At 37.5% G+C, this 16,063-nt stretch overlaps 1 protein-coding gene across 3 annotated transcripts in view; it reads left to right on the forward strand.

Moving 5' to 3' along the window:
- Positions 1-15,408, forward strand: part of LEPR (leptin receptor) — a 67,224-nt gene extending 51,816 nt beyond the window's left edge. For all 3 annotated transcript variants that reach the window (XM_046645770.1, XM_046645771.1, XM_046645772.1), the window contains 7 exons: positions 1,511-1,727; positions 3,437-3,619; positions 5,040-5,135; positions 6,021-6,137; positions 6,528-6,633; positions 7,541-7,616; positions 13,129-15,408. In XM_046645770.1, the coding sequence (XP_046501726.1) occupies positions 1,511-1,727; positions 3,437-3,619; positions 5,040-5,135; positions 6,021-6,137; positions 6,528-6,633; positions 7,541-7,616; positions 13,129-13,146 (813 nt within the window). In that variant the 3' untranslated portion in view covers positions 13,147-15,408. The remainder of the gene's footprint in view (positions 1-1,510; positions 1,728-3,436; positions 3,620-5,039; positions 5,136-6,020; positions 6,138-6,527; positions 6,634-7,540; positions 7,617-13,128) is intronic.
- The last annotated feature ends 655 nt before the right edge of the window (positions 15,409-16,063 follow it).

The raw sequence follows: 16,063 nt of genomic DNA on the forward strand, positions 1-16,063 counted from the left end.
AGATATGTATATGTATGGGGTTAGCATACACACATACATTTCCTTGATTTGTAAGCTGAGAGGGCCTTGAAGTAACAGCACTCCAGTAGCAAGGAGCATGCCCAAATTTGTTTCTTTTTTTTTTTTTATTTTTTTTTTATTTTTTCCTTTTTCTCCCCAAAGCCCCCCGGTACATAGTTGTGTATTCTTCGTTGTGGGTTCCTCTAGTTGTGGCATGCGGGATGCTGCCCCAGCGTGGTCTGACGAGCAGTGCCATGTCCGCGCCCAGGATTCGAACCGACGAAACACTGGGCCGCCTGCAGCGGAGCGCGCGAACTTAACCACTCGGCCACGGGGCCAGCCCCCAAATTTGTTTCTAATACCGTTTTCCAATAAAAGGAGCTAGGGTTCCTTGAACAAATGGCTGGTTATAGGGCTGGGGCAGGAAATACACAAGATGAGCCTGGAGCAACTTGTTGTACCAGATAATAAGGAAGTTTATCATCCTTTTTAGTTGATGGCTACAAAAGTAAATATTTGTATATGAAAACTGACAGATTTTTAAGAACAACATGCAAAATTTGCATGACTTTTCAGACCTTTCTTTCTTGCAGTGGCTGCTAAAATCTTACTCCCCACCTACCCAGATTGTCCACACCCTGCAGGGCTACATGTTTATGTGTTTGTGTTTTTTCCTCTGGTATTTCTGACTTTGAGGCATCTCAATGGCAAAAAAAAAAAAAGAAATTGAGAAGCACTGTTCTGGTCTGTTGTATACAGTCAAGCTTTCTTTGGGTTTACAAGGGATGGGCAGCATTTTATCTTACCTGCAACAGGTGAAGGTCATGGGGGAAGAGAGGTATGTTGTGATGCTCTGTAGAATCAAAGAATAGAATTGGACTAGATGTGTATTTTACATTGGAATTGTCAATGACCTGGTATGATTTTTTTTAAAACTATAGGACAGAAATTCTGGGCTGCCATCTACACTGTCCTGATAATCTGTTACTTGAAGTGGCAGCATATTAGGGGAAAGGCAAACCAGTGACAAATGTTGCTGGGATTACTGTAAGTGCTGATTAACATCTTTTTGGCTCCTTCTTCTTGCTGCTTTACTGAGCCAAAGGGTTATTGCTTATTTGCTTTTTAGACGAGGAGACTCTCTGATCCTGCCAGTCTTTCTTTTCTCCAGAATTAGAGTGAAACTTCTTGGTAGAAATGTGTCCTATTTGTACCTATACTTCAAATGACTCATTATTATCTTCAAAAGATTCATTCTCTGCTTCTTAAGAAAAAACCCAAAAGGGGAAAATAAGTTTACTCTGCTCCCTACTCACCCAGACCTTCATGGGGTCATGGTCAGAAGCAGCCTCCATCCCCCCACCTCCCCATACTCAGCCTTCAAATAGGCAGTGCTTGCCTGCGGCTGCCCCTGCCCTCAATGGGAAACGTACAGGAAGAGTTCCATGAGCTCAGTGGGTATAAAAAGCACTATAGCCCTGAAACTCATCAATTTTTATGTTTACTACAGCCCCTGATGAAAAATGACTCCTTGTGCAGTGTGAGAAGATATGTGGTAAGACATCATACTTCCCGGAATGGAATGTGGTCAGAAGATGTGGGAAATCACACTAAATTCACTTTCCCATGGACAGAGCAAGCGCACTCGGTTACAGTTCTGGCCGTCAATTCAATTGGTGCTTCTCTTACAAATTTTAATTTAACATTCTCATGGCCTATGAGCAAAGGTAAGAAGAGGCACAGGGTAGTACACCTGTGCCCCCTTTCATATTTAATCTTTGCGAACTCCTCCCATTCTAAATGGTCTTCCAAGAAGCCTATGATACTTTTAATCTGAAAGTCTCTCACCTGTGATCTCTTCTTTGTCGGAAAAGTAACAAAACAGATTGTGCCCTGATGATGTGATATGGTCCTTGGGTTTCCATGTGGTAGAACATTGTTGAAATGGTATAATAAGTGAGAATATTCTAGTGAATCTAAGACTTTTGGACCAATGGGGGTTGTAGATAAATGTCTCTCTCTCTTTCTGTATACACACACACACGTGTGTGTGTATATATATATATATCTCTCAAATATGTAAAAATAAATGTGTATGTGTGTGTGTGTTAGGTATACTACATATATATGTAATAGTATGAGGTATTATATGGATGCAAATAATTGCTCAGACTTGAATATGGCCCTGTACTTCATATAATATGAGTGATGAACTCTTGTTAATTTTGATATATTTGATTAATTAGCAAACTGAAAACTACCTTCAATAGAAGTTTCTAATCTGGATTAAATATTCAAAGTATAATTTTTTAATGGAAAATTAGAATTTCCTACACCTCTGCCAATCTATAAAGGCCTTTCCAAATGTGGCCTCCTCCCTGAGGTCTTTGCTTCTTGCCTTTATTGGATATGTCCTATTCTTTCTCTAAGTCTCAGTGTTTTCCACCTTTCTTAAGATATTTTATATCCTGCCTTATATTATTACTTTTGTACGTACAGTGTAACCTTCATGTGAGTTCCACAGCACCTAGCACAATGTTTACATTGAAAATATTTTCAGTGTTTCTGTTCTAGAAATATTTATTGACTGCTGCACTGTGCTAGGTCCTGGGAATTTCAACATAAGAAAAACTCGAATGGTCTCAGCGTTCATGGAGTCCAGTAGGTGAGGCAGACATTAATCGGATAATAGTAAAGTGAACGCCCATTTACAAATCGAGATAAGTTCTCAGGAAACAAATGTAATTTTCAAAAGGAAAAGAAAATAAGAAGCTTTCCTGGTATTGAGGGTCAGAGAAGCTTTCTTGAGGAAGCGGTATAGGAATTAAACTTCCCCAGAAGGTGGCGGGAAGAGCATTGGCTCCTGAGAGAGGGACAATCTGACCAAAAGTCCTTATGGCACAGGAGAGGGTGTGAAGGAAGACTGGGGTGGCTCCGGTGTGCAAAATCCTGAAAGGCAGAGGTAGGCTGACGCTTGGCCCACGGGGCCTTGTAGACATGACAGGAGTTTCATCCTCACGTGTGGAAATCCACTGGAGGCTGTTCAGCGGGACTCTGTGCAGAAGGTGTTAAAATGATCAGCTTGGTGCTTTGAAAGCATGACTCCGTCCGCGGGAGAGAAGTCTGCAGGGAATTAGACGGGATGATTTCCAGGCTGTGCAGTATTCCAGTGGAGAACACCTTTCTGACTATATCCCCAAATCCCTTTTGCAGATTTAAGTAGAATCTTCTTTCTCTTCAACAGCGTATATTCCCACATCTCTCTGCTTATGTGACTCTTGTAATACAAAAATAATCGCCGTGCATTATATTTATTTATGTAAATGTCCGCCTTCTCTTCCTTCTCCCTTTTGCCAGTAGTTCTGTGTCCCTCCAGGGTATTAGGAGATTTTCATTAATTTTGAATTTACAAATAAATTTCCTCTTTTCCCCTCAGTCAATGCCGTGGAGTCACTCCGCGCTTATCCGTTAAACAGCAGCTGTGTGATTCTTTCCTGGACGCTAGCAGCCGGTGATTACAACCTGGTGTCTTTCATTATTGAGTGGAAAATTCTCACTGAAGATGGCGACATCAAATGGCTTAGAGTCCCTTCATCTGTCAAGAAGTATTATATCCATGGTAAGTTTACCGTCCTTTAATAAATCTCTCTTATGGATTCGTATGATGCTACAGATTATTAATTCAAATAACACAGCCAATTCATGAAAACTTCAAAAATATAGATGGTACTACCATCTATACATAATTTTATCACCTGACCACAAACGCTTACTTCTAGTTCATTTGATCCTTTTCCATATAAATATTTTACACAGTTGTAATCCTATCATCTCCCACTTTTCTTCTGATTTATTTCTTTGATGTATCAACATTATGTTTCTATTTTTCTCCAATCCTTTAACCATCATTTTTAATGATACAACATTTTATTCCAAAATCTACTTAAACTATTTTTTTGAGAACATTTGTGTTGCTTCCAACTTGACCTTTTTTTTAAACCATTTTTTTAAATGGCTTTTGATATCTGCTGCCAAGTTGTTTTCCCAAACTGTGTACCAACTTATAATGCCAGTAGCAATGAGGGGGAGTGCCAGGCTGACGGTCTGAGGATCGAGGACCAGCATGAACTCCTGGAAATAGCCCACTCTCCCCAGGAGGTGATTAAAGTACAAAGTCAAAGTGCACAATACAGCATCTCCATGTCTGGGAAGGTTTAAGGAGGGAGGCTAAGGACTGCCATGATCTTACTAGGAAATATCATCCCCCAAGACTCAGACTTTTCCTTCATTTCAAAGACCTAGAATTTAGCATCAGGGTAAATAGAAACAAATAATTGATAGAGAACTAAGTTCAGTTCATAACCCTCTGTGTTTTTCTTTAAACCATGTGCATATAGAATTTAGGCTTCAAAGAGATTTATCTCTTGTGGAATAATATTTATATATTATTCGCATTGGTGAGATGATAGATCACTGATAGATTCATTTTGAGCTTTGCTATGGACATGGTCGTGCTCCGTGGGTCCAGACCCTGGATATTGCTAGGGGACTCCTGGTCCCACCCCCATCTTCTCTGCATAGGATTTCACAAGACTTTAGTCTCCCAGCTGCCTTGAATGGGGAAACTAAGTAAGCTGAGTTCCCGTGAAAGGGGAATATCGGTGGCTTCAGGGACACGGGAGAGGAGGTGAAGTAGATTGCCCTGGACAGGGAAATAAAACGACTCCTACACCCTGGGCTTGAACAAATTGGCTATCACTGGAACTTGCATTTGAAAAATTTCATTCTTCTATCTCTGGGTAAGGTTTAAAAAAATTATTTATAAAAAAATTATTTGTAAATTTGTAAATTATTGTCATTACTAGGAGAATTTAGAATGCTTGGGTTGTTTTTGAAACTTTCAATCATCAGTTTCAATTCATAAATAATAATTAATTACTATGTTTGGAAATATAAGAGAGTCACTTAAAATTTTTTTTCATAGATTTCATTTATATTAATTCAGTAAGAAAGACCCTTTAATATGTTTTTCTCCTCAGATCATTTTATCCCCATTGAGAAGTATCAGATTGGTCTTTACCCAATATTTATGGAAGGAGTGGGCAAACCGAAGATAATCAACAGTTTTACCCAAGGTAAAAGTTTTCTTTTAGTTTCTTTTTATACAGATTTGTGGTTTTCTGTTTAGTCAGCAGTAATGTTGCCGTCTGATTATTCTGTTTCTGACGGAATCATGGAAGAGTCCAGAGTCTTATGTGGATGTGTCATGGGGTGACCGCAGTAAGGGTATGTGATCCCGTGGGGGTAGTAAGAGGGGAAATAATTAGGCATGGTATTGAATTCTTGTATTGGTAAGTAAAATTTTGGGTAAAAAGTTGATGGGAACAAACTAAAGAGAAATACACAGCTATGCAATAAAATACATCATCATAGAGATTAATTGGAAAAATATTAATTTTCTGTATAATTCATAGAAATGCACCTACCCCAAAAAATATGTTTGGGGAATATACTTATACCTCTTTAAATTTTGATCAATCTTCTAAAGGAAATATTTTTTCCTCTAAAAGTAAAACTGAAGAGAGAGTTATAGACATAAGTTCCCCGGGCTGCTTGTATTTCTGATTGATTTTACCATACTTGGAGTATCAACAATTTGCTATTACTTTTCAAATTGTCTTCAAAACCAAGCACCTCAATAATGAAGTTTCAAAAGAGAAACATTTTACCTGGTTTTAGAATGAAAATAACTGTAAAGATTCATTCATGTATTATTCAGCAAATATCTACTGAGCACTGTTCCAAGCTCTGGGCATGGAACTGTGACCATAGTCTCTGCCCTCATGGAGCTGGATCTCCAGGACTCGGACGGGAGTGACAGACAATAAACAAATCGTGTATGATAATGTCAGGTAGAAATAAGCGCCATGAAGCAAAATGAAAGTAAATGAAGGGATAGAGTTAAAATAAAATGTGGGCTTTAGTTAGGATGGCCAAAGTTGGTCTTTTTCTTCGTGCAGGTGATGTTCGAGTACAGCCCTCCAAGGACAAAGGAGAAGAACATTTCAGCAAAGGGATAGCAAGTGCAAAGGCCCTGGGGAGTGAGCAGGCTTGGTGGTTCAGAGAACAGCAAGGAGGTCAATGTGTCTGGTGTGAACAGGATAGATTTTGGCAGGTGTTGTAGGCTGGCTTCTCCAGAAGTGGATGCTGAACCGGGGTCATCATCACAATTGGCACTTTGACTCATATAACCCAAAAGTGATCAGATGGAGAGAACTGACAAATAAGTAATTTTGAACAAATGTTTTGCTAAATTACAATAAGCATAATTCTGAACAAAATAGTAATACTTTTATTAATGTGATCATAACTATAGTTATCTTCCTCTTTTTTATTTTGAGGTAATACAGATTTATGATGAAATCAGACTGATGATGAAATCAGAAAAAAAGTCTACTATAATTTTTGATATAGAAAGGTGTTATTTCCTCAAGTTCTGAATTGTGTGAATTGTATTTCTTTTTCAGATGATATTGAAAAACACCAGAATGATGCAGGTCTATATGTAATTGTGCCAATAATTATTTCCTCTTCCATCTTATTGCTTGGAACATTGTTAATATCACATCAAAGGTAGTGTACTTGGTGTGAAGAATCTTGAGCATGGTTAAAGCTTGATTTAAAACCCAAATCAGAAACATTCATGTATTCTACATATTTTATTTGTAACCAGTTTACGATTAAGATGTCATAAAAAGAAAACGCCTGTTTTCAGGACACCACATTCCATTTTGCTAGCATGACATAAACCTCTTGGAAGAATTAGTTTTTTTATGTATCTAAATTCAGAGAATAACAATCATATCACAGGAAATCCGAGGCAGGACGTTCTTGGAGGTGGCAGAAAGGGCTTTCAGAGTTGTGCAGTGTGGTTGAAGATCTGCCTGGAGCAGTCAGTTCATTATGGGCAGTAAGCACTCTGCTTTTTAAACAGCAGCACCGTGTGGCTCCCGCCTGTCTGATTTGGTGCTGGCCTTGAACCTCCTGGATGCTCTGTGGGTGCCACATCACGCCGTGTTGGGAGGTCTGGACCAATGACGGTGTCTCACACATGCTGAGTCTCTACAGAAACTTGCCTCTTCCAGCAAAAAAGGCAGAGAGGAGATTTGAGAGTCTGAACTGATCTTTCAGTCCAGGCAGCTGATGGGGCCCATATCAAGTGAAATTGTTTCTGAAACTCACCTGATGACCATTTTTAATATTTTATTTTCTCTGAGAAAAACCTATGCAAAGCGTTTAGCACAGCACCTTGCACACAACTTTCAATAAGTGTTGGCTATTTTTATCATTGTAGTGATTATTAACTTTGTGTAGACAGAACGTTGGTGGAAATCTTCATGTGATAGCATGTGAATTGAGTCTGACCCTACTGAGGCATAGCTGGTCTGGGGGATTAATTTCTAGTTTATACATTCATTAACTGTTAACGTTTTCAATATGAATGTTTTCTTCTCATTCTAACGCCTTGTATCCTTTGTAGAATGAAAAAGCTGTTTTGGGAAGATGTTCCAAACCCCAAGAATTGTTCCTGGGCACAAGGACTTAATTTTCAGAAGGTCCCATTTTCTATTTTCTTAACCCCAAATATATAAGGTTACGTTTTAGATGTCATATGCCTTCTAGAGCTTTAAACATTTTCAAGGTTTAAAAGTTCTTATTTTATTCAATTCATTGTAATATGAGTCTGTTTAATCTACTATATATTTTCAAGAATAGCAGGACGCAAGGATTTGAAACTGGGCAGACAAAATTCAGTAGGTAGTGTACACATATCTTTCTTCTGGGTCACAGTATATAATAAAATAAGTATTAAGATATTAATGGTCAAGTCTGATGGAGAATGGATATTTGGATACACTTTTTTAGTATAAATTGATTATCCTTAGGCAAAAGGCTGGAATCAATATTTTTAATATCTATCATCTCCATAATTATTTACATCAATTCAAAAACTGGTTAAATAACCCTATCCTCAAACACTGCAATTTGAAAAATGAAATTATCATAATAAAACTTAAATAGTTCCTTGCAAGCTAAAGTAGTTTATGAAACAACTAATCAACTATAATAAAATAATTTGTACCTATGTCTATAATAGAATTTCTCAGAAAACTGTAGAGCTTAATGAATGTTTTATTAATTCTCATAATTTCCCTTGGAGCAAAGTTGGCTTTCCACTCATAAAACCGGAAAGATAAAGTTCAGTTTTCATGTTAAAGTATCAACATGATGTTTTAAACAATAATCGTATGGAAATTATTATGCAGTCTCATGTTGCATCTTTATCATTAGTCACTGTTAAAAGTCTTCAGTGGTTTCCTTGTAGCTACAAGATGAAGTACGGTCCCTGTAAGCTAGACTCAGCGACTTCTCTCTGCAATCTCTTATCGACTTTCATATCCAGTTTTTTCTGTCTCCTGGCCTTGACCTTGCCTTTACTGTTCCTTCCCACCTCTCCAGACACCCCCATGTCAATGGAGACCTTGCTGGAGGGTCTGCTCTGCTCAAGCCTTCCTTTAACAGATGTATTTCCCAATTTGCCCCTCTCCCAACGTTCCCAGAGCATTTTAGTATGTAATTTATTGTGAAGGTGCTCTGAGTTCAAGGGCTGGGTTTTACCCATCACGCATATTTGTTGAACTGCTCCTGCAGTATGCAAAGAATTAAAGTGGGGATTCATTGAAGAATTGCTGGTCACTCATGATAGCAGTGTCCACTTCTCTGTGTGCGGATCACTGAGATATGTACTCCTACCTTCATTAAGATTTTTACTTCGATTCTCAGTATCTCAGTTTCCTCTCCTATAAAATGAGGCTTTATAGAACTTACCTCATGGGGTTGTTTTAGGGATTAGAGAAGATGGTGCCTGTGGTTTAGGAAGGCCTCAATAAATATCAGTTATCATCATTTTACGTATTCACATAGTTTACATTATTGTTCTTTCAGTTCCCTGTGGGATATGTATTATTATCTCATTTTACAGAAGAAAAAACTGAAGCTCATAGTGGTTAGGTAGCTTGTTTTAGACCCAGGATTAGCTTACCCGTTTCTCTGACTTTGGAGCCTGTTTGTTCTCTACAGCAGTGGCTTTCTTTTTTTTTTTCTGACCATGACCCACAGCGAGAAATACATGTTACCTTGCAACCTGGTACATGCACGGACATAGACATGTAAAACTGAAACAAAAGATGCTCGGAACAGTTTTACTATTTGCAGTGCTCTCTGTTTAAAAATTTTATTTCATAAAAAAAAAATACTGATTGCAACCCACTAAATTGATTTCTCATACTAATGGTCTATGATTTGAGTTAGGAAAAGCACTGTTCTATAGCTTATCAATGAGTGAATGGGCAAGCATGTACTACTATAGACACAACAATGCAAAAGCTTAAATTGTAATCCCTCAGCAGAAGAGACACTGTTGTATCTTCGGAGCAGGCAGCAGTGTCGTTTTACCTTTTACGTAGGATCATTCTCCTTATAGAAACTTCACTTTGCCTGAGTCTGAACCGGCCCGCCTGTGCACTCCTCAGCTCTGCATTGCTCACTAGAAGCCAGGGAGTCTCCTTTCATTAAAACAGAGCTGCTGATCTTTTTCAATTAGTAAAATATTCATTCCTCTCTTTTCTCTTCCATTATGAATTCAGACAGTAACATTGTTGTAGTTATAGTGATATTTCAACTATATTTTTCGTCACTCATTCATTTGTTCAACAAGCACACAGTGAGTATGAGTAAGTCCAGCAAGCCAGTCTAGGATGTTGCTAGGCTCTTTGAAAACAAATTTTTAGGAAATTCTCCCTACTATCTAGGAAATGAGACAGTGAAGTCTTAGAGGAGTGGCTGAGTGAGAAGCAGACTAGAAAGAACTTGTCTTCTTTTCACTCTCCAAAGTAGTTTATTCATTTTAAAATTCATTCATTCATTCATTTCATCCATTCTTTCAAGGACTATCTATGGAATCCCCATCCTGTGCCGCCACTATGCCAGGCCCTGGGGTTATAATGATCAGAAGAACAGAAACTCCTGAAGTGTGCAGCCTAGTGGGGAAGCTAAGCATTAATCAACTTAAAATGGAAATAAATAATAATAAAATATAATATATAATAATACTGTTATATATTATATAATATGTAATAATTGTAAGCTACATGTTGTAAAAGCAAGGCACCCAGTGTTCTAAGAGCTTAGTGTGTGGGGTGGGGGTGAGCAGGTGAAGACAGGAAGGCGTCATCTGAGCTAAGATCTAGAAGATGAATACTCTTTACTGAGGTTCTGCGGTGGAAGGTAGAGCTGGGCGGGGGTCCCTGCAAGTACAAAGCCTTGTGGTAGGAAGGATCTTAGCACATTCACAAAGTGAAAATCGGGAGATTAGAAGAGAGAGTAAGGAAGAGATTTTTTTCATAAATATGAGGGGTTTGCCTTTAGTATGAGAGTTTTTGTCAAAAAAATCTAAATACTTATCTAAATAAAATTTTAAAGGCTTCACTATTTAAGTATATATTAATGCAGGGAATAACCATTTTATTGCCTCTTCAAGAGAAGCTAAAACACTCTCTCTTCAAGGTATTAAGTTCTGAAATCTCCCCCATGAACTACCGGGAAAATGGTTTCTAAGTGTTTACCAGGGAAGGGCAACGATCAGGCCCACCTCGGCAAAATGCACTTGAACCTACCCCAAATGATTTTTCCCTTTTCTAGAAAATGCCCGACACGGCAGATGTCGGTTGACTCAGTGAATGTGTGTAGACTGGTGCCACCCCACTGTCTCACATACACACTCTGAAGATGACCATTATGCCACAGCAGGTCATCCGCCAGACGTTATAGACCAGTAGACTCAAAATCACCGAATGCCCCCGGGTTCTGGTAAATTAAAGAAGTGTATAGAATTTTTAAGATACCTCTAGTGGGAGTGAATGACCTTATTTGTAAGACAACTATTTTGCTTTGCAAATATTTGACTTTATAATCTCATAAGATATTCTTTAAGCATAACTAGGCTGCAAGATGCTTAGTTTATTACGAGGGCTTGCCAAGTACACAGACAACACAATTAGGAATAAATCAGTTTTTGAAATATAACGGGAATATTTGAAGTGTGCAGAAAAATATAATTTCAACAATTTTACTAATGGTAAAGATCTTCTAAAGTTCAGTAACTTTCTTTCATCTCACATTCCGCTTTAATCTCCTAAGTAACTAAAATTTACTTTTTTAGGGAAAAGTAATACAGTATAATTCACATTATATTACTAAAGAGTGCCAAGCAAATTTACTATCTGCTCTCTGCTTTCACATTCATACTATTTTATTTAATTTTCTCATAGGCCTAATAGCCTTATATTTTCTCTCTTTCTCTCTTTCTCTCTCTCTTTCTTTCTCTCTTTTTTTCTTTCATTTGCCCTGAGCCAATATTCATTGCCAGTCTTCCTCTTTTTTTCTTTTTTATGAGAGCTGCCGCCATAGCATGGTGGCTAACAGATGAGTGGTGTAGGTTCATGCCCAGGAACTGAACCTGGGCTACCAAAGTGGAGAGTGCTAAACTTAACCACCAGGCCACCAGGGCTGGCCCAGCTTATACTTTCTGATGATGAAACTGAGGCTCAGAGTCGTTCAGTAGTTTGTTTCAATCATCTAACCTGTACATGTAAAAACCTCGATTCAAGCCCAGGTCCATCTGACTCAAACTGATACCTTTGCCATCAATTCCATATTAACGGTGTACTGCTTAATATAGTTAATGTCACTAAATTGTACACTTCAGTATAATTGAAATGGCCGATTTTATGTTATGTATATTTTAACAAAATTAAAAAATGGGCAAAGGATCTGAATAGACATTTCTCCAAGAAGATACACAAATGGCCAATAAGCAAATAAAAATATGCTCAATATCATTAGCCATTAGAGAAATGAAAAAAAAACCCCACAACATACCACTTTACACTAGCTAGGATGGCTATAATCAAAAAGACGGATAGTAAGTGTTGGCGAGAATGTGCCGAAATGGGAACTCTCAGACACTGCCAGTGGGAGTATAAAACGGTGCAGCCTTTTCGAAAATAGTCTGGCAGGTCTTCAACAGTTAAACACAGAATTCCATTTGACCCTAAAAAGTCGAATGGACTTTTCCTTGTCATTCAAAGACTAGCCTAGAATCCTCAGCCTGCTCCAGACCTCCAAAGAGGCCGCTCAGCCACCCGTGGACCCCCAGAACACCACCCCGCAGATCTGAGGCAGAACATGTCTAAAGTTCTAGAACGGCCTTGCAGAAGTGTGGAAGGGCTGGGGCAGTTTCAAGTTAGAAGTTCTGTCTAGAAGTTCTAACTGAGAAACTGCAAAATATGGCTGCAGTTTTGTTTATTTTCTTCTGCTTCTTAATATTTATATATATAGGCTTGGGTTATAAGGAATGAGAAGAGAGTGTGAATTAATCCGCTCAAATCTATCACAGCAAGTAGAAAAAGCAAAACCAAGAACATGCTCTCCTGCCTATTCATGTCGGGATGTCTTTCCATCCTCCATTGTGTTGTAGAAAGATTGGGAAATGGACATAAGTCAGGGCCCTCACTCTGCTCTAAGTAGCTGTGTAACTTTAAGCCTCAATTGCTTTGTCTCAAAAAAAAAGGGAGAGACACGGACCATATGATTTCTTAGATCTTTTTTCCAGACTAAAAAAATCATGATAATATTTCTGTAATTCTATTCTTCTTCACTCTTCCAGCTCTTCTGTCTCTCGATTTTTGTTTTCACTGTTCTATTGTTTTACTCTCTCTTGTTCCAAACTCTGGAATATTGCTGTTGTCGCTGCACCGCGTTTTCTTTTTCCAGCTCTTCGCTCTTCTTTAGAGTGTGGTATTAAAGTCATGCATTAAGCAAGTGGAAGAGGCCACCTTAATTCCAAATTTTACGCTTTCCTAAAAAGATGTACTACTTTAATATAACACAAGAATTTATAGTCCAGAAGCCATGCCTGACAGGAAATGTTTTGGAAATCTTTTATCTTTTGCCTTCTGAGTGATTTTTTATTTTGCTTTCTTATTTTGTTTTATTTTATCTAAACAGAGAGTGGACATTCTTTGAAGTCTAATCATGATCACTACAGATGAACCCAATCTACCAACTTACCAACATTCTAGAGAGTATTGGAAGATTTTTACATTTTGAAGAAGGGGAGAAAATATAAACAAATTTTGGTTGAACTACTGAGAACTAAAATATGGTGGCTTGTGTTGATTTGGAACTTAAAATAGATGGGTGAACTTGGGGTCAAGGTATCGGTCTGAGTCTAATTCAGTGCGGATGTATGATTACTCTTCAGGCCACCTAAAGTTTAAAAAGTTATATCCGTGAGATCTGGCTTTTGAGTTATCATTCGTCAGGTCATAAAACATTGAAAAATTATGACTGTTGCTGTTACCACGTATCTGTTAGGTATCATCAAATATACAGTAATGCTAAAGCTAGGTGAAACTGCCACTTCGCCCACATAGCTTTGCAAATACAATGATTCTAGTTACAGAGTGAAGTGAAAGTATTCAGTTTATATTTTTGTATCCAAATTTTTCCATTTTCCTTTCTTTTGTAGACACTTCAGTCTATAAACCGGCCCATTTTGGCATTCTTTTTAATGTCTTGTAGCTTTTATGTATATCTAACTTCGGTCAATCTGGACATTTCAGTTTTTGAAAGCCATGAAAATGGCTTAAGTGCTAACTTCCATTTCAGTTCAAAGAAAGGCAGAAGTTACAATTTGTGCTGGTCTCGGGCCAGTGGCAGTTACAGTTCCTATCAGGATGACCTGACATACCCAGGTCAGATTGCCCAGCTCAGAAAAGCACATCAGCCTCCAGTTCAGCCCCTTGTAAAACTCTTGCCTAAACTGATTTGCACTGAACCACCCAAGGCTTCTGGCGGGCAGGGAAGTGGGCAGTGAGGCAAAAAGGGGGACTCTCTGGAGCTTTCACACATTGCTCACGGTGGAGACGGGACTGTTTTTCCTGAAAAAATACCACCTGCTATCTCTATGCCTTTTGCATACTGAGTGTGCTAGGTTGCTCACCTTCAAACTAAACCAAAGCATCTGTTTGATGAACCCAAATAATATTCAAATTTAGGCTGTATAGGGATCACTCATATTTAGATGTCATTCATTGTTTTGTTTGAATGTAAAAAAAATGACACTAAGAATTAGGAAGAGTATGTCCTTTTCTGCCTCCATTGACTATTAACAGATGTCATTGGCATGTAAAATCTAAGTGTGAAATTATGAAAGGATATTCTTTAATTCCTACCAGCTGAATACATATTTAATATGTGCTCAGGCTGTTCTAAAATGTTGAAAAATTAGATGCATTTGGTGATTGAAAAGATTTTTTAATGAATATAATTTTAATAAAGGTTTGTGACCCACTGATCAACTATATTTCAGTGACATATGGGAATGTGATTTCCTATTAATTATTAGTGAAATCTTCCATCTGAATGCATTTGAAGACATGCAAAATATTTGGTAACAATAATTAGTTCCAATTATGAAGTTTTAGAGATTGTGAAATACGTCAAACACATCATTAGAAGAACATGTGTGAGCCTAATTGCATGCTATGAGCTGTGTGTGAATGTTTTGTTTTCGGATTGATAGCACATAATTCCTTTATTTGGTGATCTTCATTTATAAGTTCATTTAAATTTTAAGAAATTCAGTATATATATAGTAGTGACTCTAAGAAAAAACAAAATGAGGAACCACATCATAAACCTAATTATCCATATCTATCAGAAAGAAAATAGGCACAGAAACAGTTTTCTCCTCATGTATGATGTTCATAGAGTAGCAGAAATGGTTATGTGAAGACGATATTTGTCACTGTGCAGTATTTTAATGTCTGTATAAGTCCATTCCATTATTACTGTATTTAGTGTTTGGTATATTTATTCTTTTACGGTTATAATCACCAGTATATTTCACTTAAGAGCTCAAAGCTATGCTAAATGAAGTATGTTTTTATATGGAATATATTTGCCATTATGAAGAATTGTTGGGTATATCGTTATTTCAGGCAATAAGCCTGAATTCATTCTTTTAGTTTAAAATTTATAAAGCTCAAAAGTTCCATTATATGTATGATGTACAAAATTGCACATGTTGTCTGCAGCACTTCATTTAGTTATGTTAATTTTTGAATGTGATGTATCCATAGTATTCTTTATTTTGCATTTATTTTTCAATATGTTTACATTGTAAGAGTTGAGCCTTTTGCACACGGATTCTTGATGTGTGGCTGCTTGGCAGGATTTTTTGTTGTGATGTAACCACCATTCTTATAAAAAATATGATGTGCATTTGTTTTGTGTCTTTGTCTTCATTCCACATGTCCCATAGTGTATATTTTTGTATAACGTTATTTGTAAGGAATAGGAATTTAAAAGTCTGTGATCATCTCTTTCACCTTCATGGTTTTCAACAAATAGGTATTCTGAGTTCTTATTTTCAGATGGTCTCAAACAGATTTTCTGTATGGTGTAAGGCAGATAAGTTCTTAACAGTCAGTCACAAATATTTTACCTTCCTATCGTATCTAATATCATGGAGTAGTTATTTAACTATCTTTGGGCAAGCTGTTTTGCTCATTTTATTTTATTTCAATTTACTTTTTAAGTTTAGTGTTTAAATTTTTGGTTTATATAAATCTAATTTGCTATACAATATTAGGAATTTTCAGAAGATAGCACTTTCCAAATACAATAACCAATCTTCATGGAGAGAGCTAAGCACTTTCAGACCATTTATTCCTTGCCACAGTGCCATGAAGTAAGTACTGAACGTATTTTTACAGATGAAGAAATGGAAGACAGAGAGGTTAATGTACTCGTCCATGGTCCTAGAAGTAGAACCCCTCAAACCTAGATCCATCTCGTCCCACTTTTCAGCCTTCTCTCATACTGCCTCTCCCTTATGGGTTTTGATATATCTGTCGCAGTCTAAAACTAGTTAATT

Source organism: Equus quagga, chromosome 18 (genome assembly GCF_021613505.1).
Source record: "Equus quagga isolate Etosha38 chromosome 18, UCLA_HA_Equagga_1.0, whole genome shotgun sequence".
Taxonomy (NCBI): domain Eukaryota; kingdom Metazoa; phylum Chordata; class Mammalia; order Perissodactyla; family Equidae; genus Equus; species Equus quagga.